The sequence below is a fragment of the Micromys minutus genome (genome assembly GCF_963924665.1).
Source record: "Micromys minutus genome assembly, chromosome: 30".
Lineage (NCBI taxonomy): Eukaryota > Metazoa > Chordata > Mammalia > Rodentia > Muridae > Micromys > Micromys minutus.
The window spans coordinates 946,672-972,528 of NC_137965.1; the positions used below are offsets into that span (position 1 = coordinate 946,672).

The 25,857-nt window shown below is 38.0% G+C and overlaps 1 protein-coding gene across 1 annotated transcript in view; it reads right to left on the bottom strand.

The window, feature by feature from the left end:
* Positions 1-25,857, bottom strand: part of AHI1 (Abelson helper integration site 1) — a 132,902-nt gene that overhangs the window by 44,616 nt on the left and 62,429 nt on the right. Inside the window, exon 18 of the mRNA XM_080941628.1 lies at positions 17,853-17,973. Within this exon, the coding sequence (XP_080797754.1) occupies positions 17,853-17,973 (121 nt within the window). The remainder of the gene's footprint in view (positions 1-17,852; positions 17,974-25,857) is intronic.

Sequence of the window (25,857 nt, forward strand, 5' to 3'; positions counted from 1 at the left end):
ACAGCCAGGAAATTGAAACAGTCTAAACATATAGCATATTTATACGATGGAATACCACTTAGCTATTAAGAAAAACAAAACTGTGAACATATCAAGTAAATGAATGAAGCTTGAAACAATCATCCTGAAGCTGTGCCCCAGAAAGACAAATGTCATATTTTCTCTTATCTGTGGATGTTGGATGTTAGCTTTGAAACTTCAGATATGTTTGTGTAATTTGGAATATCCATAGAGGTCAGAAAATTACTAAGGGTCCACAAGGAAGAGGCTTTCAAGGAAAAGGAGAGAGAATACATTGATATAAAAGGCAAAAGGAAGTTAATGGAACAGGAATAGGTATACTGGAGTTTGGAAATGTGCTGTAGGGTAGAGGAAGGAGGGTGGAAAAGGGCTTCTAACACCAAAGAATTTTCAAAAAACACATGTTAACCTATTACTGTACCATCTTACTTGAGTGTGTGCATGAGTGTGTACACACACAAACACACACACACACACACACACACACACACACACACACACACAGAGAGAGAGAGAGAGAGAGAGAGAGAGAGAGAGAGAGAGAGAGAGAGAGAGAGAGAGAGAGAGAGACACGCCATCGTAGCAGTCAGGAAGCCCAGTCCCTTCCTTTGGAGCTGCTGTCCAGCAAGGTCCTCTAGACCTCTAATATTACAGATGGTACTGACCTGGAAGCTTCCTTCTTACCAACAAGTTCTCATACTTCTAGGTGACAAGGAGCTGCCAGAAGAAACCTGTAACCATCAGTTACATCCAGCTGTGAAGACTGGGCTACACTGACTCTCCTGGGAAGACATGCCCACCACTGCAACAGTGGTACAAATGTTCTGGGGGTAACTGACCACTCCCCAATAGGACGTAAGTTTCCTTTCACAAGAATATACCCATACCTGCACCACTATCAGACTAAGAATCTAGATGCATCATAGGCCCTAGGAGAGAATCTACCATTACAGTGCTCAATGGACATAACATTACACCAACTTCTAATGACTTATCGTTCTACTCAGACCAAAGCATCTCTGAACCATCATCAGAGCAGCTTGTATTTGCAGTTGGTGGCTGTAATGACAAGTGAGAATGGCCCCCAAATACCTATGTGTTTGAATACTTGGTTTCAGGTGAAAGAACTGTTTGTAAAGTATTAGGAGGTGTGGCCTTGTTGGAGAAAGTGTATCATGGGTGGAAGGCTTTGAGGTTCCAAAAGTCCATGTCATTCCCAGTGTCTGCCCCTCTATCTCTCTGTCTCTCTGCCTTGTAGTTATGTTCTAAGTTGTTGAGTTCTCAGCTATTGTTCCAGTACCATGCCTGCCTGTTCCCATGTTCCCCTCCATAGTGGTCATGGACTACGCTCAGCCCTAAAGTAGGAGGGAATGGTTACTTTGGAAAAGTGGCATTTTGTATTCCCACAGGGAAAACTGAGGAAAGTTACAAATGAACGCTAACACTACTCAGAAAGTCTGTTGGAAAGAGGACATTCACAAGAACTATAGAAAACAGTATTTGAAACAGGAGCACTTTACTTCCATAATGGAGAGATCTGATGTCCACCTCCTTCATCAAAGACTAAACTCACTAGCAGCAGTAGTGGGACACCCTGACAACACATGACACTTGATAAGATGTGTAGAAGTGATTATCACTCATAGTATGGCCACAAGTTTTGCCTGAATGAAACCACAATGAAATAGATAAATTTAAAACACTGACATTTTTTATAAGACAATTAGCCCAGAAAGTTTTTCTTTCTAGGTTAACTGAAACTGACACCAGTGCAATTGTTACCAATAATATAACCATCGATGAAAATATGAGTCTTGACTGGATGCCAGAATTACAAAGATTGCTTAAGGTATTTTTGCATAATTAGGGATATCTAAATGTGAGCATTTATTATATAATTTTTCTATTACCTTTATGACTTTTCATGTATGATAATGATATTGTATAAAATACATTTACACAGTAAAGTCCTTAGTTTTATCAGATGTATGGTGAAGTTTCCCGAAAGAAAAGTGGATACTATAAACCTATTTTAGTTTTTGTCTCAACATTGGATTTATCAACCACATGCCTATAATGACAAACCTGTTGAATATGCATGAATGACTAGTTGTTATATATTCATACTTACATATTGATTGACTTGCTAAAAAGTAATATTTGGGGCTAGAGATATGGTTCAGTGGCTATGATCCCTGACTGCTCTTCCAGATTAACACAGGTTTAATTTCTAGAACCCACAAGGACACCCAACTGTCTGTAATTCAAGTTCCATGGAATTTGATGCCCTCTTCTGGTCTCTGGAGCAATGTACACACATGGTGCACAGACATACACACATGCAGGCAAAACATTCATAAACAAAACATACAAAGTAAAATGAAAACAGTTATTTTCCTTGAGAAGTAGTAATTTTTACCCAATCAGAGAGATGGATCACTTGTCAGCCTCCGCCAGTTTCTTCCCTTTTAATTAGTAAAAACTGCATTTGAGGGATGGAGAGTTGGCTTGGTGGTTGAGAACCCTGGCTGCTCCAGAGGACCAGGGTTTGATTCTCAGCACCCACATCATGGCTCACAACTGTTTGAAACTCTAGCTCCAAGGAATCCAACACCCTTTGAAGGCATGCCACACATATGTGGATCAGACATGTACATTCAGATAAAACATCCATACACACAAAATAAAAATAAAATAAACACCATTTGAGGGATAAGTTATTCATATTCAAATAAATTACTCCATGGCCTGACTTTGGAGGTGCTGTTGCATTAGAAGACTGAGAAGTTTATGAGATCTGTGACTCGGGGGTGTGTCCTCACAGTTGGGAAGAGCTCCCAGCCTAAGCCACTTTTCACTCATCTGTTCTGTTTCTTCTAAATACTAAAAAAAATAAATTCAGACCAGAGGCAGAATCATATACTTAATCCCGACATACATAATTCCAGAACTCAGAAGGTGGAGGGAGAAGGATTGCTGAGTCTGAGGACAGCTTATTATAATACACCAAGACTGTCTCAAATGCACACATGCACGCACGTGCACACACACACACACACACACACACACACACACACACACACACACGATAGGCACCTACCACTATCTTATGAATATATAAAGTCAGTAGATATTTAACTATTTTTAGACTACTGACAAATTAATTATACTAAGTAATAGATAATTATACATTGAATTAATTTCTATGAAGAAAACAAAACAAAACTAGAAGCAGCAATTTCCAACATTTGCTAAATCTCCTCCATACCCGTAAGGAGAGGCTCAAGTTTGTTTATGCTACCACATGCTATCACATGCTATAGACATTAATGTAGGGCAGTTAGGTGTGTGTCTAATAAAACATGCCACACGTATTTCACTGGCAAGGCCAAATGTGCATGCACGTGAGCTCTCTCTCTCTCTCTCTCTCTCTCTCTCTCTCTTTCTCTCTCTCATACATACTCACACACACAAAATGTGTGTGCACAAAGTACACTCTTGCCTTGGATCTTGTTTGGGGACACCATTTTCTATATAATACCATCTTTCTTAAGGAAAACTCTGCTCAAGTGTTAGGTTTTCTATGGCATGTTCCTTGACTAATCTATTTAAATATAGATTGTTGGGCCAGTGAGAGCTAATGGAGTAAAGGCACTTGCTGCACAAACCTGGGGACCTGAGTTCAATTCCTAGAACCCATGTCCTCTGACCTCCACACATGCACCCCACCCCCAACCATGCACACAAACTCATTCAATAATGAAATTAAAAAAATAGTGATGATCCTTAATCTGCATGTGATTCTACCCATCCCACTCTAGTTTGGATCTTAAATTTGTCAGTACACACCATGTCCTGAAAGCTTGAATGATAGTTTGTCAGTGGGAAGGCGGTAATAGGGTTCAGGGTCTTTCTGCTTCCTGGATACCACTAGGAATAGTGGTAGGAAGACTCTATTGCCCACTGCCTGCTACTGCTCTATTGCCCTGTGCTTTGCCACAGGTTCAAAGCCAAGGGGGCCAGTGGATCACAGCCTCTGAGAACTGAGTCAAGGTAAAACTTTCCCTATTATTCACTGACATCTCAAAGCATCGTCACTTAGTGAAGCACTGATCAGGACATCTTCTCTCCATCACTTGTCACTTATTCTGTGCTTAGTTTTTATTCACTGTCTTTTGCACCAGAAGACCAAGACATACAGAACATTTACCTACACAGGATTAGCTATAATACCCATGAAAGAACATTATTTGACTTTTAGACTTAGTTATTAACCTGATCTAGTACAACAGACAGAAGCACTACTGGTTCTTAATATATAATTTTGCATTTCAGATCTTGAATGTATCAGGATAAACTATCTTTATAATTAAAACAAAACAACTAAAAACAGAAGCAAAGTTTAAGCAAGAAAAGAGTTACTGAAGAAAAAGTTCATTTATTGGATTGGTAAGATACAGTGTTAGGATGTGGGAATGTAATTACATTATCTACAAATAATATGATTTAATTTCTAAAGAGAAATTATAAATGAAAAATTTAAGCATAGTCATGATTTAGAAATGTCATATACCTCAACTTAAAGAGAAGTTAGTTTAAAAAAAAATACCCTATTCCTTTTCCCCGTAAAGGTGCAGCAAGAGCTGTCTGGGAATGAGATCCCTGCCTCACCCAGCCATTATCAGAGGCTTCCTCCTGCAGCAGACAGGGACTGACGCAGAGACCCATGGCTGGGCAGTGTGCAGTGAGAGGCCTTGCAGCTCTCAGTTCTACATGGGATACTGTCACCAGACACCTCACTCAGGAATACAGATGAGGAAGCAGCATGGCCCAGAGCCAGAGGGGAATGCCAAGGGAACAGAATCTTCCAGACAAGACTGACACACACACACAGGGACTTACAGAGACTGTGGTGCAGGCCTGAAACAGGTTCAAGTCAGACAGGGCCCCAGTGCTGAGAAGAGCAGTAGACACACGCCCTCATTCTTAACACAGCAGATATCTCCAATTAGTAGTGCTCACTAAGGACAAATCACTCTCCTCAAATGGAGTCTCAGTGGGTACACAGAGCAGACTTAAGGGAGGCCCCATGCCTAGCAGTAGATGCCAACACAGAACGAACTCAACTGGGTTTTGGAGACTCTATCGTAGAATGCTTTTATTTGTTTTTAAACTTACTGTCTTTTGTTTACTAATTATGATCATGCTTTGGTGTTTTATGGTTTTATGTGTGCATGTGCATATGTTTGTCTTGTATTTTTTCCTTCCCACCCCCATTTGTCTATTTACTTTGTCTTATTTTAGTTCTTTTTTTTAAAAGTGGTTTTCTAAAGAAAGAGAGAAAGAAGACATGGAGTTGGATGAGTGAGGAGGTGGGGGAGGAGAAGCAGATCAAAATATACTGTATGAAATCAAAATAACGACTAAGATGACATAAAACTTCATGTTACTACCAAAAGTAGGAGGGAAAATAAGGTATCCCCTAAGAGGAAAAGCTAAGTGATTATTAATAGGCAAAAAAAAGAAGAAAGAAAAAAGAAAAGAAAAAAGGAAACTTGATCACTTTCTATTTTTCTCAAATTTAATAGCCATAAACATGGAGAACTCAGTGTCCTGCAGTAGAAGGGCAGGCATAGAAAGTAAGCCTGTGTGTGTGTGTGTGTGTGCGCGCGCATACACACACACACACATACAGCACACCTATCTCACATCTGTACCTCAACAGGAATTCCAAGGATTTACTCACTCTCAGAACGCTATAGTTCTGTTAGCTCTATTTGTAAAAGTAGAACAGCAAATAGAGGAACCACATTACACAATATGACACATTAGCTTTATAAAGGGTCAGCAGCAAAATGCAGAGTCTCGGGTCTCAACTATCATTCAGAAATCCCTCGAATGGACAATAGTGCTCTGCATTGTACACACCACCCAGATTTCTAAACAGCATCATGAAACAACTAGGAGCAGTTAATAGTTGTCATATGCTTGACCCATCTGCTCTCTTCTTGTCCCCACAATGATACATGCCTGTTCCTGTTGGGTGACTTTGACTTCTGTGCTTTCTGGGTTCTCTGATAGGCTGGACAAACCTAGGGGCTTTCTGTCATGTTCACTCTGCCATGTGCTGGGTTGAGCCTCTGCACAGAATAACCTCACCCATAAGCACAATCTAGTTATTTGTATGAACTCATTTTTAGGTATAAGAAAAGTATTTATTTTTGAAAACCAAGGAACAGTTTCATTATAGTATTTCTGCCAAAAATACAGTGTTTCTGAATCTACTTTCAAAAAAGGTAAGAACTGTTCAAAAGTCATTCTTAGGTTTACTACTTATGAAACTATTTTTCAGAGAGAAAAGTACATTGCAATGAACACAGAGCCTACTCGTTGGACATTTATAGCATAGAGCCTTTGGCATGACTTTAAAATGCTGACAGTCACCTTGTGCACTCAGTTGTCAGTTTCTGTATGTGTCATCGCCTTGGCTGAGACGGGCAGGCAAGGTGCTGACTAAGAACAACATAAAGGGCGATTCTTTACATTTCATTCAGTTTGCATTCAATGAAAAGGCTTCCTGAAAATGCACATTTAAAATTCTGGAAAATACAAACCAACACTTTCTTGATCTTGAGGTATCTATCCTTACCAGAAGGTCTGGCTCCTAAACCTCATTTCCATTTTTAGTTGACTACTTTCAATAAGTGCTGGATATTCATTTTCAGAAAACATTACCAGTAATTTTTATGATATCATAGACACTCACTACTCATCCCAAACTGACTCAACCACAAAATGAAAAGCTCTTAAGTTCTCTCAGGGAAGCCCTGGGACTATTTCAGTACAGACACTCTCTTCAGCCTGAGAAGAACAAAAGAGAAAATGCAGGCAGGTCTTTTCCTACCACAGCTTGTAGTAAATACAACTTAAGATGCTTAAAGCAAGCTTTATCCTGCCATAGGTCTACTTGAGAATTACCTGAGGGATAGGAATTTATAAAGGAAATTATTCTTTATGCCATGCAGATTATATTTCACTTTCTCCTTGTTAAGGCGCTCTGGCTCTAACTGAAGACACACCACGGTAGCAGCGAGCAATGCTCCTAAAGGCTCTCTTCTGAAATAATGCCCATGTCACACCTGAGTAAGAGTTGTAACAGAAGACAACTGAAGTATAAAAACCAGACATAGTGTCTTTTTCTTTCCTTTCTAAAATCAAGTAGGAAATTAGAGAACTTTAAAACAAGGTTCACTCATTAGAGTAATTCTGAATATTATGTAATGTACTTCTGTAACTTCTACTTTATTGGAAGCCACAGATATTTTGGTATTTAAATATTTTTACTTGTATGAACACTATAAGTAAACATTACTTTTTCATCACTAATATGGAAAAGGTCATATAGCATATGTAACAGACTGTATGTCTAAATTCTCTTTGCTAGCCGCTACTAGGCTCTCATGCTCTTACCTAAATGAGAAAAGTAAGAGATAAACATAATTTCTATGAAAGTCACTAACGAGAGCCCAGGCTAGCCCCAAACTCCCTATGTAGCCAGTCTTCAACTCCTGAGCCTCCTGCCTCGGCCTCCTGATGTAGAATTCACAGATACTTTCTTTTAATAACAATGTTAAAGTCATGTTGATAAAGGATCCTAAACTCTTAACTAAGGAAGCTTGTTATTAAGAGCATTACTCACATCTGATAAAAACCAACAATTCTTTACCAAATGATCTCCTGGGGATCAGATAAAGACTTAAGGAGAAGTAGACAGAAGAGAACACTGAACTCTATATGGTACTTACAGGTCTTGCACAGTTTTAAAACTAAGGCTTGAGTTCCTAAGTCACACCAGTGATATTTCATGTGCTCAACAGTCACATGAGGCTCAGGGGCTATAACAACAGGCTGTGCACAACTGAATCTCAGGAAAGATTGCTGGGATAAGTATAAGACATCAGACAGTCACAGCTACCCATGTTTTATTTAAGTCATGAAGTTACCAAAGATGTCAGCATAAGTAGGGAATGGAAAGAGTAGAGTCGTAGAGGAGTAGTCTATTAAGACATGTCAGGAACCAGGCAGCATCTAGCATAAGGAAAGAGAGAGGACTGACTCACAAGATAAGAAAAAAAGCAAGAGAGTGTGGTGTCCCGGAAACCATGCATTAGGAAGTAACCAGATCTATTCAAAGCTAGTGACCGGTCAAGTAAGATAAGGGGAAGAACTGGCCACTGGCATTAGCAGCAGGTCACTAGTGAGCCTGAAAAAAAATATTAGAAATGTTAAACTTTTATACAATGGAAAATGACTGGAAACATCTGGGGACAGACACTCCTTGGGACTGTGTGAGATAGTTCGTATGGTTGTCCTCCTGGCTATGATAAAAGCTATGAACATGTAACCAGCACATCTGGTGGAAGTTAAACAGAAAGAAACCTGGGATAAATAAAAATGCAAAAGTAAAAGAAAATTTAAGCCAAAAAGGCTGCAAGCTCTAAATAACAGGGGGTTTACCCAGCACTAACACAGCCAGGAGTAGAGCCAGACTCCAAAAGTAACACTGGAAGAGCAAAATACAGCCCCCTAGCTAGCTGTTCTCATTTTGGCAAGTATCCTGACATACTTTCCCTGTTTATCCTAAATATAAACTGCACATTGTTTGTCCTGGCCACAGATGTAAAGTTTTAATAAGTATGCATGGGCAAACAAATTGGTGAGATTACTGTTAGTCACACAATGGAAGAGGTAAGTCATACTAGTCTAACATTTCCATCTTTAGAAATTTACAACAAATAAAGAAAAAAACATTGGCATTAAGAAAAACACAGAAGCGAACAAAAACAACTAAAGACAGGAAATCTCTGAGTAGAAACTTTGGAAGACTTAAGAAGATGTAATGGTGCTCTCAGCATGGGATCAGGAGAAGTCATCAGGGTTCTAACTGTGTGTCTCTAGTGTTCTCAGCAAGAGCACTGTGGACAGTTCAGGCAGGTTAGATTTGGAGCGTCTGGGATGCTATCTTTCATTGTGGAATGTTTCAGTGTCCTGTGTGTCTATCCCTGATGTTGATAACATCCCCAAACATCTCCAGATATCGCTAAATATCCCTGGCCAAGACAATTCATCTCCTGCTGAGAATCGTTAGTATTTATTTTTCTTGTTCTTTTCTCCGGTTTAGTCAATAAGCAGAATTCTAAGACATGCGATAAAAATAAATGTATTATGTATGCTTCTAAAAATTAAATTCATACTTTGGTTATGTAGGGTCACAAAGTTTTCATATTAATTAGTAAATTAGACTGTATTTAAAGTTTTCCTATAGCTTAAAATGTTCAGTAACAAGCTTTTATTTTCCATTGGCTGTATAGCATTGGGCAAATACTGCTATATACTTTGAAGGTTCCTGAAGAGAAGAAACACTGCCATACAAGGAAGGGGCTGAGAAATAAGAATTTAGAGTAAATTTCCTCTTTTGAACAGATGGGAGAAGATTGAAAGTTGTAAGGCTGAAACCTCAGTACCTTACAATATTGAATGAAATGACTTTTCTTAGAACATAAGTGGCTAGGAAACAACGGGCAGACCAACACTCATCTGAATCTACTGACTTGGATAGGAAAGGTTTGGATTCATACTCTACCCCTGGGAAACACTGGGGTGAATTTAATGATTTAGTGCCCAGGTTGGCAAAAATGTTATTAAAACTGAAAAATGATGTATAGGATATATTTTAAATTATCAGAAGAGTTAAAACAATTGATGAATTCTAATACTATTCTTAAAATTAATTACTATTATAAACAGAGGCTAAATCTGAATAGCTAACTAGTAGGTTAACACCAATCACTGGCTACTTACTTAAATGCTCTTCTGGGAGTGGAAACACTAACTTACACTCTTACGTACAGCTCAAACTCAAGTTTCAGATATTTCAAATGAAGTCTCAGTATTTGGGGAAGGAAATACAAATAATGACCCATGGGAGGATTTGAGTAGTGATCAGAAAAATCCAAACAGGAAATCTGTCATTCCTAGTCCTCTAGTGTTGACTACTGATCAGAAACAGGAAAAGAAAGATGTGAACATTAGCTTTGGAAGTGACTCTTGGTCTCTGCTAGATTAGAGGGATGACAGAACTTAAAGGACTAAATTCCTTTAATTAGATTAGACAGCATGACCAGCTGTCTAACACATACATATATTCATCCCGACTTCATTTTTATAAATTAAAAAATACTGCTAGCTATTTATGAGCTACTATTATTGTATTAATGCTAAAAAATTAAAATAGTATCCTTCTACATGTGGTTGCTCAATTGTTTTATAATTGATTTCATGTTGCATGCTATCATAGTGGATCTCTAGAATCATCAGTGAGCAGCAAGAAAACCAGGCTTGCTAGCCTCCACTTCCTGTATGGAATCTTCACAGGCTGTCCCTGCTCCTCAAACATACATCTCTTCTCTTCTAATATGCACTAACTTAAAAAAAAAAAAACCTCAATTCAGAAATCACTGAATATTTAAATATTTCTTGTCTTTTCCTAACAACAACAAAACCTGCTGATTCTCTGAAAGTAAGCTCTAAAATCTAATTAATTTAAGGTATGGGGAATCAAACCCAGGGCCTCAAGATGCCAGTGACACACTGTCAGCTACCAAGTCACCCCAGGTTTTTAGTTTTTTTTTCTTAATAGTTGCATCATTTATTATTGTTTACTTTTATTGATTCTGTATAAATTTCTCATCGTGCATGCCAATCCTGTTCATCTTCCTGTCCATTGATATCTGCCGTCCACCCTTGCAACCTGCCTCCCCAACCAAAACCAAGTGCACTGTGTCAGTGTGTCCCATAGTAGACCCTTTATTTATATGTCTTTATATATCTTTACTTGCAAATGTTTATTGCAGTGAGTCACTGGCCTGGTTCCAGGCATCTGCTTTCTGCTATACTACCAATACTATATCATCACAAGGCTGTCTGCTCTGATATCTTGTTGCCCTGTGTCATGAAGATCCTGCAGCTTTGGATCTGCAGGACTAGTTCCTTCATGCAGAGCAGTTCATAGATGGGGTAGATAATGGTGTGGGCCAACTCAAAGCCCTGGATCTGGGCTTGGGTGGTAGCTAGGCTGGTCAGCTTGCCAGCTCTCCCACACCTACACAACCAGAGCCAGCTCTCCAGAACTGCCTAGACTATCTCACACAATGCCAAAGCCTGCTAGTGGGTGGGGCTACTGCTCTTATACTCGCAGGCTGGATCACCTACACTCAAAGCACCAGGGCCAGCTCTGTCCTGCTGCCCAAGTCAAGTGCAGGGCAAGCTCTCCTGAGTGCTGCAGCCAGGAAAGAGTAGGGATAGTGGGGTGGGCATCTCCCCCTTGCCCACACCACCACATGGCAGGTTAGGCAGCACCAGGATACTGTTTGGCCAACTGTAAGCTGTATAGAAGGTAAAATAGTTTAGCAACTTGCTGAGCAATAAAGGCAGAATTAGAAAAGTGATATTAATTCCTAATCTGAAGCTGACTCTTATAAATATTACTACCTCTATTGCAACAAATGTAACAAAATGTGTTTTTTAAAAAGATTTATTTTATTTTTTATGAGTACACTGTCACTGTCTTTCAGACACACCAAAAGAGGGCACTGTATTCCATTACAGATGGTTGTGAGCCACCATGTGGTTGCTGGGAATTGAACTCAGGACCTGTGGAAGAACAGTCAGTGATCTTAATGGCTGAGCCATTTCTCCTCCAGCCAACAAAGTGTTTAATAGTAGCAAAATGCTTTTCTCTCATTTTGATGCTACCTATTATAGAAGGGCGCTTTCTTAAGAGGCTACAGAGTTGGGCTGTGAGAAACACCTTGCATTCTTCATGCTTCTTGAGTTGGTGTCTCTGAAGACAGTAAACCCAAGAGATGCTAGCAAACAGTGTTTTGTTGGGTGGTTGTTTCGTCATCTATGGGGCAAAGTGTGATCCTGATCCACGTACTCTTAATACAGACTTTCACATGCTATCTTGGTTTTTAAGTATGCTATGATCTTAACACCACACTCCAAAGATGACCTCAAGTTGGCATTTAGACTGAAAGCTAAAGTCTCAATAGTCAAGTGAGCTCTAGTGGTTCTTCTTTCCCACTGGAGACACTAGTTTGGAGGCTTCCTCCATGGCGCCTCCTCACGGTGCCCTCCCTCTGCATGCTTCCCAACAGTGTGTTCACTGTTTGTCCTTCACACTCTCTCTCTGCTACCACCACCACTTAATACAGTCTGTTGAGCCAGGTCTTAAATAAGATTTCCTCCATTACTTTGGTCACAATGATTTCAAAATAAGAATGGGGAAATCTTGAATAACTTCATGGTATTTAATCTCAAAACATTTTGCATATCTCAAAGGCAAAAGTATTCTTATGACCCTAACAATGCTCTGCAGTGAGAAATGTAGGCAAATCTAGCTGCAGAAAAGAAGTCAACGACCCAGGCAAACAGCTACCGGAGAAAATTAGAAATCAGATCAAAGACACCATAGACCAACGCTTGGCCACCACAATGTATGTGTTTATTCAGAAAAGTGTTTTGTTTTCTTTTTAAATAAAGTCTTTAAACACCATACATTAAAAGCATTTGATTCTTTTAATACACTAAAGTGCAATTAAAGATACCTTCTTACAGAAAAATCAGTTAATTCTGGAGATTATCTTTAATCTATGACAATTAACTTTTTTTTTCATTTATCTCACCACTGAATTGAAATTTTGGAATTTTGAAAAGTCTGAAATCAGAATTCAATAGACACTCTTTTTCAATTAACAGTTTAAAGTTCGTTATGCAATACTAGCGAGGGCTGTGCCAACTCTGATGGGCTGAGGGAATTCTTTGAAGCTTAATTTACTTTCCTTACAATGGAAACCCCCTTAGAAACATCAGCTGTGATTATTGAATCATTCTATTTCCTAATTTTTGCCAAAATGTATTTTTCCTTTGAAACACAAGAATCATCATGTTTCTGGCTTAGATGTAACACAAACTCAAGTTTATAATTAAAAAGAAATGAAGATTAAATGAATAAAGTTACTTTATCTTGCTTGAGCTATCTATTTAATCTGAATTATATTTAATTTAGAGAAATGATATAAAAATACACAATAAATAAAATATTCTCTTTGAAAAATAACTTGTAAAGAGGATACAAACACTGCCCTGTCAGCAATGAAAATGTTGGCATTTTTGCCCCCATCTACTCACAAAAGTGAGTAGATTATTAAATAATCTATTAGGGTCTAGGTATGTGGTCCAGCCTTGTCTTGAAATTGTAGACTGGGGCACTCTTCCTGCCTCTGTCTTTGGAGTGAGTGGATCTATGAGGACTAAATAACACAGAATAAAATTTATCTCTTGGGAGCTTGTTGATTTCATTAGAGATCAAATACCACATTACACCAGAATGTGGACTTAAAAAAACCTTAATAAATGACAAGCACAAATCAAATAAAACCATAGAAAGAGTGAATTCATTGACAATCAAAAATTAAAATGTCTTGCTTGACCCTCAGTTTCAGAAACCACGCTTTCCTAAGTGATCGTTACCTATTCGCGGCACTGTTTAGAAAACCCGGCAAAGAGAAGCGACTGCGAATCACTGGCAGAGACGTAGCTCTAAGCACTTGGCCTCCCACACCAGTGCCCTCCTTAGGGATTTGTGTCGGACTGGTGAGCATGAAGCACTGAGTCTGTTGCAGGCCTCCTGGAGTCACTGTTACTTCACTGAATGATGGGGGGTTAAGCTCCTGGAAGATTTATATGATTTTATTCAGTGTGACATGCATGGTGGCTATAGAATTGTGAGCAAATGAAGATACACATGAAACACTTACATGTTTATGAAAACACGGATTGGTATCACTTGGTATCTCTTCACTACACTGAAGAGCTGGGCAGCCTCTTATTTTCCAGCTGAGGTGTGTCTGCTCTCCGCAGTGTTTGCTGTCTTTCCATCTCTAACTCATGTGGATCTTCTCCATCTTTCAGTCAAGTTGGCTAAAGGTTTGCCAATCTTAACTTTCTCAAACAAGCAACTCTGTCCTTTGATTGCTGATGTTGTGTCTACTTGACTGATCTCATCTCTGAGGTTCATTATGTCTTGTCATCTCCTCCTTTTGGGCACTATTTCTTCTTTTTGTTCTAGAGCTTTCAGATGTGCTGGTAACTTACTAGTAAGAGATCTCTCCAGCTTTTTAAAGCAACTTTGAGATATAGTATAGCTTGTTCACTGTATTATAAAGCATTTATATAAGCTGTAATCTGTAATTTTTACCTCAAATGTTAAAATTAGAATTCCATTTTTAAAATTTCTTAATATAGTTTTAATTTTTAAAAAGTCAGCTTATTTATTTTTTCATCACTGGGGACTTGGAGTAATAGCACAGTGAATAATACTTAAAGTATTTCCTGGGAGCTCTTTCCCTTTTCAGCTTGTCTCTCACACACATATCAGTAATACAGTTTAAAACATATTTTATCTCAGAAGATATGTTATACTTTTCATACTTACACACTGGGTAATTCTATTCTATACAGAAAATTAGAAGTGAATTCGTAGGCTGAGTGCAGTGAGACAACACAACACATGTCTGCCACAGCATCTGAGAGGTGGGGGACTCCTGGGAATGAGGGGATGCTTGGCAGAGGGATGCAGGCAAGGAAGCAGGGGTCGACCTGAATGTTCGGTCTGAGGAACCTCGTAACTACTTTCTGGTGACAATCTTGTAATCTTCACTTTCGGAGTTCACCACACTGACTTAATTTGCTACAGTCCCAACTGTCTCCCATGCTGAGTGTTGGCATCAAGAACTGGCTTTACAGTTAGAAACAGCTTTACAGTTGCAGGTCAGTTCTGCATCCAGTGATGATGATGATGGTGATGTCACCCATAGGCGATAGGGACCTGTGCATCTGTTGCCTTGGCAATTGCCATACATTCCCGCATCCCCAGCATTCTGACTCACCTTCCACTCTAACCTGTAAGAAGTTACGTCACTGCCCAAATAAAAGGCAGACCCTTCCTGACCTTTGCCCCTTTCTCTTTTCTCCCTTCATCTCTGTCACCCGCTCTGCCCCTTCCCCCACAATAAACCTCTCTCCCCTGGAACTGTACTGGCCTGTGGTCTGTCAGGACAGGAGACATGATTCTAACACAGCACTGAGCTTATGCTTCTTAAAGGAAGGGACTGAACTACTTACTGCATGTGTTTGAGAGATCACAGCAAACGAAGCACTTGCAATGATTTTAGAGTAATTTAAGAAGCATTTTCCAAACTTCGAGGACTATAAAACACTTAAAGAAATGCTTATCTTTCTAGCAACCCCAATTTCCTAGAACTTGCTTTGACTAACTAAGGTTAACATAAACTCACTTCAGAGTAGACTCTCAGCGTGTAAACACACTTATATAGAGTCTATAATAAAAAGTATCTCTGCATGACTCCAAGTGGGCCTGCCTATCCATTATAGCTCTGGACAAATAGCTTTTTCCAATACTAAACATTACAGGCCTGCAAATTTTATGTGGGTTTTCAGTCAAGACTTCTTATGCATTGTGTGTAATATGTGTGTATATTTTAAGACTTACTTCACTCTAAAGCATGTGTGACTATGTGTGTCTATACATGGGAATATGTAACTCCTGAGTGCAGAGACCTGTGGAATCAGAACAGGGTGCTGGATCCCTGGGAGCTGAAGTTAGTGGGGGTTGTAAGCTGCTTCTCCTGGTTATTGGAAACTGAACTTGGTTCTTTGCAAGAACAGTACTCACTCTTAAGTACTAAGCATCTTTCCAACCCCTAAGATTTCTATTTTTAAACATGTGTACATTGTTTGTTCTGGTGTTCCTATATTTCATATCCTAACAGATTTGTATAATTAAGAACACCTATCCATATTTAAAGGTTATTTGAACACGAGACAACTAATACAATTTTTCTAAAATATTTTAATTATTTAAAAATGGTATATAATGTATCTTAATCTTATTTATCAAAACTCCTCACCCATCTCTTCCTAGATCTACCCTAGAACTACAGAATTTTCAGATAGAAGCCAAATACCTCAATTGTCTGCAGGACTGAAAATAACTAAAGCATGAAGGAATTGCTCATGACTCTACAGACATCTGCAAGCAGGGCTACATTTGAGCAGCAGCTCTCCTGGCTGTGAATGAAATTTCTTCCACAAACACTAGCTTTTCAATGAAAAATAATTAGTGGTCAATTTACAACTACTCACATTTTAATCTTGTTTTACACACACACACACACACACACACACACACACACACACACACACACACACACACACACACACCTGCCCTAAAATGAAGTCAAGCACATTACTGACCAAAGTAGATCAAGTGTGGCCACACTGCCTGTATCTTGAAAGTGTTCTGCAGTTTCTATCTTGTTGACAGACATTACTTCCCAAATCGATTTAAGATAATGCAGCCACACACTCAACCTCTATGCCTTGGAGACAACTGAAAAGTTTCTTCTCAGAAACTCAGCAGAAAAAAGGTAAGGTGTGATGGACACAGGCGGTCCCTTCCTTTCTAGTTACTGAAGGTAACCGCACGAGTCCAGCCAAGCATGTCTGTGGGTCGGAAAGAATAAGTCTGCTGGCTATACATGACACACATTCCATAAGCAACAGTGATTGCTGCTGGTATGATAAATTCTGCTGCACTCAGCAATGTTAGAAATGGAAAGTCTTTAAGATTTGGGACAACTTAGTTACTATTATGATTTAAAATTACAGCTCCAAGTATTTTCAAATTTTGCACACAAGCATGTTTATAATGTAAATGTCAAATTTATACAGTACCTTACTCTTACAAAATACTTTCATGTCGCCTCAACTTAAGAGCTACCTCAACAAATACCATTTCCATTTCTGAACTAGCAATTAACAAAGGCACAACCAGGAGTGTACATAAGATTTCTAACCCAAGCTTCTCCTCATTAAGGTACGTAACTTATACAGAGATTAACATAACTTCTAAAACGGTAACTCCCAAATCCTTTCACAGCTGAAGAGTGATATGGTCCCCACAGCTCAGAGTAAACTATGCTGATCTCTTCAAGCCGAGACTCTCTGTAATAGTCTCTTCGGAAGTATTTTGTGATTTTTTTTTTTTTTGGTTCTTGATCATAGTATGTAGACTATAGTAGAAAGTAGTGAATGGGCAGAAAAGGCCATCTTTAAGTACAAAGATTGTCATTTCCCACAGATATTTTAACTTTAATACCCTCTGAAAAATCCTTGTCCAAGCACATTTAAAACATTAATCTAAAATTAGCAACTGTACAAATCAATTCGAATCAGTGATTAATGCAGATTTTAAGAGTAAACTTTCTGTGTCTTCTAGGATATCACTTCAGGTGGTAGCCTTTTTTTACCCACCAAAGGCCATACTGTTTTAGCTTTACATAAAATTTAAAAACAGTTAAAAATAAAATTACCCATAAGCCATGGCTCCTTATTCAACTGAAAAAAACCCATCTTTCATATTGAACATGTTTAGATTTTCTGGTTTTCAAGTTTTAAATGATCTCCTTAACAGAATATAAGTTCAGGGTAAGTGATGTTAAAGTTACCAAATCTAAACTTCCTCATCATGTCTGTGACTTAAGAAGAGAAGCAACGCTAGGATAGACTTGGTCAGCAGTGAAACCCACACTCGATCACCATGTGTGTTATTCCTGACGAGAAATAAGTACATGCATAAAATAGCACTGAACACTTAAAAGACTGTTCAGTGCCAGAAAGCTGCTCACCCGTCTGAGGGAGTCCAAACTGATGTATGATCTCATCAGTGGTCAGCACGAATGACTGTTTCACCCTTGGCTTCTTTGCAGGGCCTGGTGGTGGTGAAGTCACTGAGAGATTTTTGTTGACCTACAATAGAAAAGACAAATCAGAAAGTACCTCAGATTTCCCGAGTCACTGATACAAGAACTGGATGAGAACTATTTGCTGACTATTCAAACCATGACATGTGACAGGTCAGGGGAACAGCAGTGATTCAGGTGGTTAGTTTTACCGTTGGAAGACAGAACAATTTTTTTTCCTTTTTTTAAAAATTAAGGATGCAATGTCTATCAAAGTAATTTACCTTTTAAACTCCTTATTTTTGGAATTAATATTATGTAGTGATTTAAAAAAGAGAGGTCTCAAGATTCAAAGAAATGTAAATATATAAAAACTCCTTGATTATTTTCACTTAAGAAAGTCAAATGTCTCCTACCCACATTTTCCTTGTATCTTAGTAAGATAGCAGTAAAGTCAATTTAGAGATGGAAACACCTGTGCTACTCATGTGTCTATGTATCATGATGATAAATGTAACACATGACAATCTCACTTGCTATGAGAAAGTTTCCATGGCATAAATTTTTTTTCTTAAAGACCGATCACAGAATGACTACTTAAAAATGATAAACATAAGCAACTTTCTATAGGTACATGTAATATTAACATGTCAAACATACTATGAGTGATTTAAGTATGAGAGTCCCAAGAAGTGAAATGTTATAAGTGCAATTTCATTAGAAATAGTTCATTAAAACAGTTAAAAAGTTTATTAGTAAATTTATATTAGAAATTAGAATTAATTTCAGGAAAATCCAGTCTTGTTCATTATGAATAATTCCTTTAATCTTTTTCTTCTTTCAAGAATCATAAAATATGGCCTTTCTTATTCTTACAAATTGAGATAGCCTGATTTTAAAAATTCACTGCAAAAGTCCTTCAATTAACAAAATGAAAAGATAACATGTATTATAAATATTAGTATATGAAGATGTCATTCTTTTTATTTTACTTTCATTCTTTTATTTACTTTGCTTTAAATAATAAAAAATCACACAGAACTTCATTAGAAGTTCCATCCACTACATTAATGTTTAAGACTTATGTGCTCTGTAAAGGACAGTGTTGTGCTGTAGATATATGTTCTTTATCTTTCTCATTAATTACATATTTATAAATGTTTCTCTTTTCAAATGATGATTATGTGCCTTAGATTCACTTTTTTTCTTGGACGAAAGAGATTTAGCAGATTTGGAGAAAAGGTAATTAAGACCATACAGTAATACAGTTCTAAAATACCAATTATTATGCTATCTCATAAAACATAAAAAACATACCTTTTTGTGGGTATAATTATGGGAATCAATTCTGGACTTTACACATGCTAGGCAAGTGTCTACCACACAGCTATATGCCCAGCCAAAAAAATTCTTCAAAATAATTAGAAGGAGTTAAAACCACATCAGTGTTAACTTATTACCAAACCTGAAATATTCTCAGGATCCATTATTAAGCTCTGGCCGAAATTAATATACTATAACTATATGTTACTAAAATAACAAAGAAAACCGTTGAGCTTCATCATCCATCTATAAATGAGGATCTCAATAAAAGTCCTGTCAATGCTTTATCAAAAATGTGCCAATAAATATGATATGAAGTTACAGTATACTATTTACATGTCAACTATCAAGTACTGCTCAATGGAGTAAAGATATTACATAAGGCTGGTGGTATTGCTGAATGTCAGGGCTTTTGTCTGTATTATAAAATAACCCAAATACTTCTGTTTGCAAAAATAAACTATAAAGTGTGATACCAATGTAGTATTAGGTATTAGCATTACCTATCAGAAAAGCAGGCAAACCTAATGTAAATAATGCAGTAAGTAGTTCTCTGCTTTTAGTAGAAATTGTAATACAAAAGACCCATTTATCACTTCGCTATTTAATTATCCTCACTAGAGCCTTTGTCAGTTTTGCTTTTGTATTTTTGAAAATTATTTTCAAACCTGTTAAACAATGTATATAAAGTGAGTTGTAAAGGAACAGGTGTTCACTAGGGATAGAATTACGTGATTCTATGCCATTGCCATGGATATGCCCATCTTCCTCTTTAAAGCTTTATCTATGCTAAAGCCAACAAATACCAGACAGTTACAAAAGGTGATTAAATGCCTCTGTGGGAACACTATTCTTAAAATAAGTTAATGTTGAGTGTCAGGAGGAGAATAGTAAATCCATGTTTTCCCTAAGCAACTGTTATGACTCTGTTCTTTCCTGACATCTTTTTTGGATACTACTCAAATGTCTATGAAGTCAGGAGTAGCAACAGTACAGAGTAGGCAACAAAGCTTCTATGATTTGACATAACTTTCAGTTATTATCAGTGACGATTAGACATTAGAAGTCAATAGATTTTCAAAATGATTGGACATTTATTTAGAATTTCACTTAGAGGAAGAAAATAATAATAACCATTAAAGAGAGTGGAGCAATGTGTGTTCTTGAAATTTATGCTGTGGAAAAGGATTGCCTAATAACTTTACAACAACAGAGCGGTTGGCTAAGACAGTCTGCTCCATACCAATCTACCCTCTTTTCACAACACGTTTTTCTGCTTGCTTCATGCAAAAACCACAGCTTGCTAAGGTCAGTTTAATACTTCCACACTGGAGAAACCTAAAAGCACAAAAATTTGAATGAAATTTATAATAAGAAAAAAGAAAAAAATTACCAGAACTTCTGTCAAGTTAGTTACAAAACGGTTTTTCCTGTTCTTTCTGGCTATAAGCAGAATCGCGCAGAAATGCAAGCATTAATTTCTCAGGGCTGGACTAATTTTCTTGTTAAAACTCTCACTGCTCCCAAACATAAAACTGAATGCAAAAGATTAAACAAGCTAATAATTAATTTCTCTTCTAGTAATTAAAATTAAAAACCTCTGGGGGAGAGATCAGTCACGTTCATTCATAGTTACAGGTCTATGTAACCACGGCAGTGGATTGTAGATCAGATGGTACTTTCACCAGGATTACAAATTTATGACTTTTTAACTTCTGGTGATTCCTGTTAAAAGTTCAAACTCTTGACTTTCGCAGACAGCTGCCATTTTTCTGCATCAGGTCATCCAGTCTAAGAATACCCACGTTGCTCTGGTTTTCAGGAGAATGACATGTAAAATGAGTAGTTTACAGTGTTTGATCTAAGGAGTCATGTTTTCTTTATAGGCCAGGACAGAGAAGCAAGAAATAGCAGTGTTAACTTAGTGAAAGTTTTTATAATAGAAAAGTGTCAGGAATCTTCCTCTGGAACCTCTCAAACCATTTGATACATTATTAAATCAAGAATTCAAATGTGAAGCAGTCATGAAAAAGCTTTAAAAAATAGTATTTAACTAGGACTGTTTGAGCCCATAACAGATACAAAGGATTTGTGGTTCATAGATTTCTGATGCGATTCTTCTGCATGAAGTTCAAAATTAAATTAGTCTGGCTCAAAGAAACACTACAGCAATCTAACTTCAGGTGTACCTCTGGGCTCCCTGGCCTTCTCCAAACCTTCATCTCCTGTCTCTCATGGAAGTCTGTCCTCCTGCATAGGGGAACCTTTATCTTGGCCCAAACCCCTTACCTCTAACCCTCTGAGCCTCCTCTACCTGCTTCTCTTTCAGCACAAGAGGTGGTTCTACTCGTGAGCACTTCGGGTTCTCAAAGGAATGACAAAGGCTCTTCCAAATCCTATGTGGAAACTCTACACAGACTCAGTACAAATATCAGTAAACCAAAGTAGCTCTTCTTCAACCCTAGGAATTCCTTTTAGCTTCACCAAAAGATAAGTTATTTGAAAAACAACACAGAATGCAACAGCTCAGCTCTTTTCACCTGCGCTTGTCTCTACATGTCGCTAGAATGAACATCTGTGTCCAATGCACTATTCCGGCCCTGCTGCTACACGCCACTCTCCCACCAAGTTCCTCCTCTTTCTTTCCTGCCCTGTTTTTCACTGGACGCATCTTCATCTAATTTACCTCACCTCCAAGGGTGCTCTGGGCAGGACCACCTCTTCTCCCAGGTCCTAGGCAGGACCATTTATGCTATCACTTCCTGTGCTAAGTCCCTGTTTCTTAAATCTACAAGCATCTGTCTCCAGCTCATTAAGTATAGAGGTGACTCAGCCTTTCCCTGGAAGCACAGGGACTCTCTCTTAGCAGACCAGGCCAGAATGCTTGACTCAACTCAGCCTGCTCCAGATCTGTACATGGGGACCACCAACTACCATAGTAGGTCCTCCATACAAGCCAGCCTTCTGAATATCTTCAGATCAATAAGGATTAATTGTCTCTTATCTAGTTTCCAAAAATCAGAAAAAATTATATTTTAAAAATTATTTTTAAAATCTTTGCAAATAACTGAAATCAATTATTGAAATACTATTCTGCTCAAATCAATCTTGTCTTCTTAATGATGAACATATGCACACATTATTTTCAAATGTTTTTAGACAAGTTCTGAGAAGGTTCAGGTCTTGAAATTTTCATGCAGGTGAAGCTGGCTTTAAACTCCTGATCCTTATGCCTCTAAATCTTGACTGTACTGTCAAGCTCAGCATATATGTAAATATATATGTTTACATTATATACACATATATGCATATATAAAATATTTAAAAGGTAATAGCCACTGAAATTTTTATTTAAATATTTTTAAAAGTGTTTTGGTAAATAATACATTTCAAAATAGTTCAGACTAAAATATACAGCACTACTTTTAGCATTCTGTGTGTGTGCATGTGTGTGTATGTGTGTGCGTGTGTCTGTATGTACATGTTCATGTGGGTGAGTACACATGGATATGCAACAGTTTATGCATATGATAAAGACCAAAGGTAAATGTGAGGTATTTACCTAAGTTGATTTCCACAGTAGTTTAAGACAAGACTCCTTCCTGAAGCAGTGAAGGCTTCCCAGCCTGCCTCTGCCTCGAGCACGCCTAGTATTTTAGAAGTGCTAATCATTGTAACTCATACCATCAGCTTTTGTGGCAGGCCGGCATTTTCCTGACTGAGTCTCCTCTACAGAAGTTCTTCCATATTGTTTTATCAGCCACAATCTACACCACATCACTCTTAACATGCCCAATCTCATCACATATTAAACATATAAATTAAACTCAACTATATCTTAATTTTTATTAATACAAGCTAGGAGTTGATACTATTTTGAAAAGATGATGTTCCCTGGGTTCAAGAAGCTTACAGAAGAATGTGAAGAGACAGATTTGCAAGAACTAGAAGTGAAACTTCTACAAAACGTATAAAAACTCAATACTTACGTTGCTATGACTTATAGGTTAGTAAAAGAACAGTAGAGAGGTGAGAAGATTCTTTTGAAGTAACTGACATATAATGTTAGAAGTAGACAGCCAGAATTAATGACACGTGAAGACAGAGTATACCAGCTCTGAGTATGTCTGACAACATGGGCAGTCACTTTCTTTTATGAGAATCACAGAAAACATTGAGTGGAAATGGATCTAGGCAAAACCACTTCTGATACACATCAACCCTAAGCAAGGGAAACCACAAGGCAATCTGTAAACGACAAATTCATATTAAGAAATTCAAGAGAGCCTAAAGCACTGTACCACATGGAAAGCTATCAGCTGGGAGCCCTTTCATCCCCACCATCAGCTCCAAGCCTGTGCAGGAACCTAGGTTAGGAAGGGTACAACTCCCTTCTCTTAAGTTCTTCTGTGAGAATTTATCTTACATCTCCTCCCACTCTATGTGAACTTCATTCCAGTAATTACCACTTCCATGGTACACTACCAACGGCTAGATAACCACTGGAGAATTCAGAGTAGCAAATACAGAGACTCTAATGCCCATCAAATGTTCCCACCAAGTTAGTCCCCAGCATGACACTCAAAACTGGTATTTCCTGCTCCATTTTCATCTCACTCCTAATTCCTAATGAGTTTTGTGCCCATTTAAGGAGAGTAACATGAGGCCATTATCTTGCCAAATACAAAGGTCAACTCCATTTTCTTTCTACCAGTTCTCTCCACAGCACATGCCAGTAAAATATTCTTCTTTTCGAAATGTTCTTCTGTACAATGCCCTTGCCTTGCCTTCTCAGGTATCCCTTGGCTACACTGTCTCCAGTGCGGCCCTTATGCAGTTCTTTTAAAAAGCACAGTGGCCCTGAACAAAAGGTCCCCCAGCCATCATCTGCTTTAGCTTCCTGTGCCCCCAAATTCCTTCTCACACCTGTTCCCTCCATCCCAGCATCCTTAATCCCATGAGAAACCAGGAGCAACAGCTGCACAGCTACTGAAAGCCCAAACCCAAAAGAGCTCATTTCTTTAATCATCCTGGATACATCCAAAGGTCCATTTCTAAAATATATGCAAAATCAGCAAACTAAATACTGTCTTCAATCTGTTTACTGTTCACAGCTTTATGTTGTTCCCATGGCTACCAAGCATTCCTTCTAGGACCAGTGGACCTGCCTGACGATCACTGTGCTTGTCAGACCTTACTCTACTATAAGTCAAGTCTCCTATTCAACCTGGGTTTTCTTCTCTAAGACAACAGACTAACTCCCCCTTGTGCTGACAAGATTCTTTAAAAGGCATGCACAATCTACTCTTTGATACCTTCTAGTCTGGTTCTAAAACCTCACTTGCCTTTGGCCATGACCACCCAGTTAGGCAAAGTAACTTTTTAGTGCTTCGGGTATTTATGAAATGTTTCTCTCTGGGGGATCTCCCATAATCCTCCTCTGCACAACAGCCTCTCTCACTCTACTCATTCTCCACCCTAAAAGCTTATTTTATTGTCTATCAGCTATTAACTGAAATTCCTTCATCCAGTGTGTCATCCCATATAATAACATGCTTTTGTGAATGTTCTATCACAAACATTTTAAAAAAGTATTGGTAGCCACTAAAATATTTATATAAAGATTTCAGAAAACAATCTGAGCCTTCAAAAACGTAATCATCAGGTTGAGATTTGAAAAGAAAGAGACCCTTATTTTTGTCAAGCACTTGCCAAAAACTTACTGTTCAGGACGTGGTCTGGGAGAGACTGCACAAATGGACTTTGCTGTCTAGGTCAATGAGTGACAAGGTAACATGGGGCAGGAGTGGTGGTGCTAACAATGCTAGGCAACTGGATGTAACAGAATTCTCAGGCCATGTTATAACTTAAAAAATTAATGAAAAAATAACCGCATAGCTAAAACCACCCAAACTATTAAAAAATCCAAAAAGAAAACAATGGAGTAAATATATAAGACAAATGGGACTTTGTATATGATACAAAAAAGATGGACAAAAGAAAGAGAATAAATTAAACCACAAAAATTACTTTATTTCTTTTCAAGAGGTACCATCAGGAGAGTGGAAAGAGCATAAATGAGTAATGAAATCTTTAATACATCTGAAAGACAGCAGCACACTATGTATGTGCCTACATGTATACATCTGTGTGTATAAAGAATTATTAAAAGTGAATAATAAAGAGATGAAAATCAAATGAGCAAATAATTTCAACAAAAATTTCATCAGAGCAGATAGAAAAACCACATGCTGAAAATGCTCATCATTGTTAGCTGTCAGGAAATGGCAAATCAGAGGTAACAGTACCATGCTTCATATACTAGAGTGAGGGAAACTTTAAAAAATGCAAAGAATTCAAGTCTGGATGAAGCCAAGGAAAGACTAGAGCCCTTATATGTTTCTTGTCAGGTTCTAAAATGGTTTGTTTATCCATTTTGGAAATGAGTTTGAGAATTCCTTAAAACATTAAAAATAGTTATCATGTGATCCAAAAAATTTCCTACTCCCACACAAATCCCAGAGAGAGAAGACCACTGGTTACACCAACACTGTCTGTACCAACACTTGGTCATTGGTCTTGAAGCTGAGAGGCAGACACAAGCCCAATGCTGGCAAGCTGAAGAGCA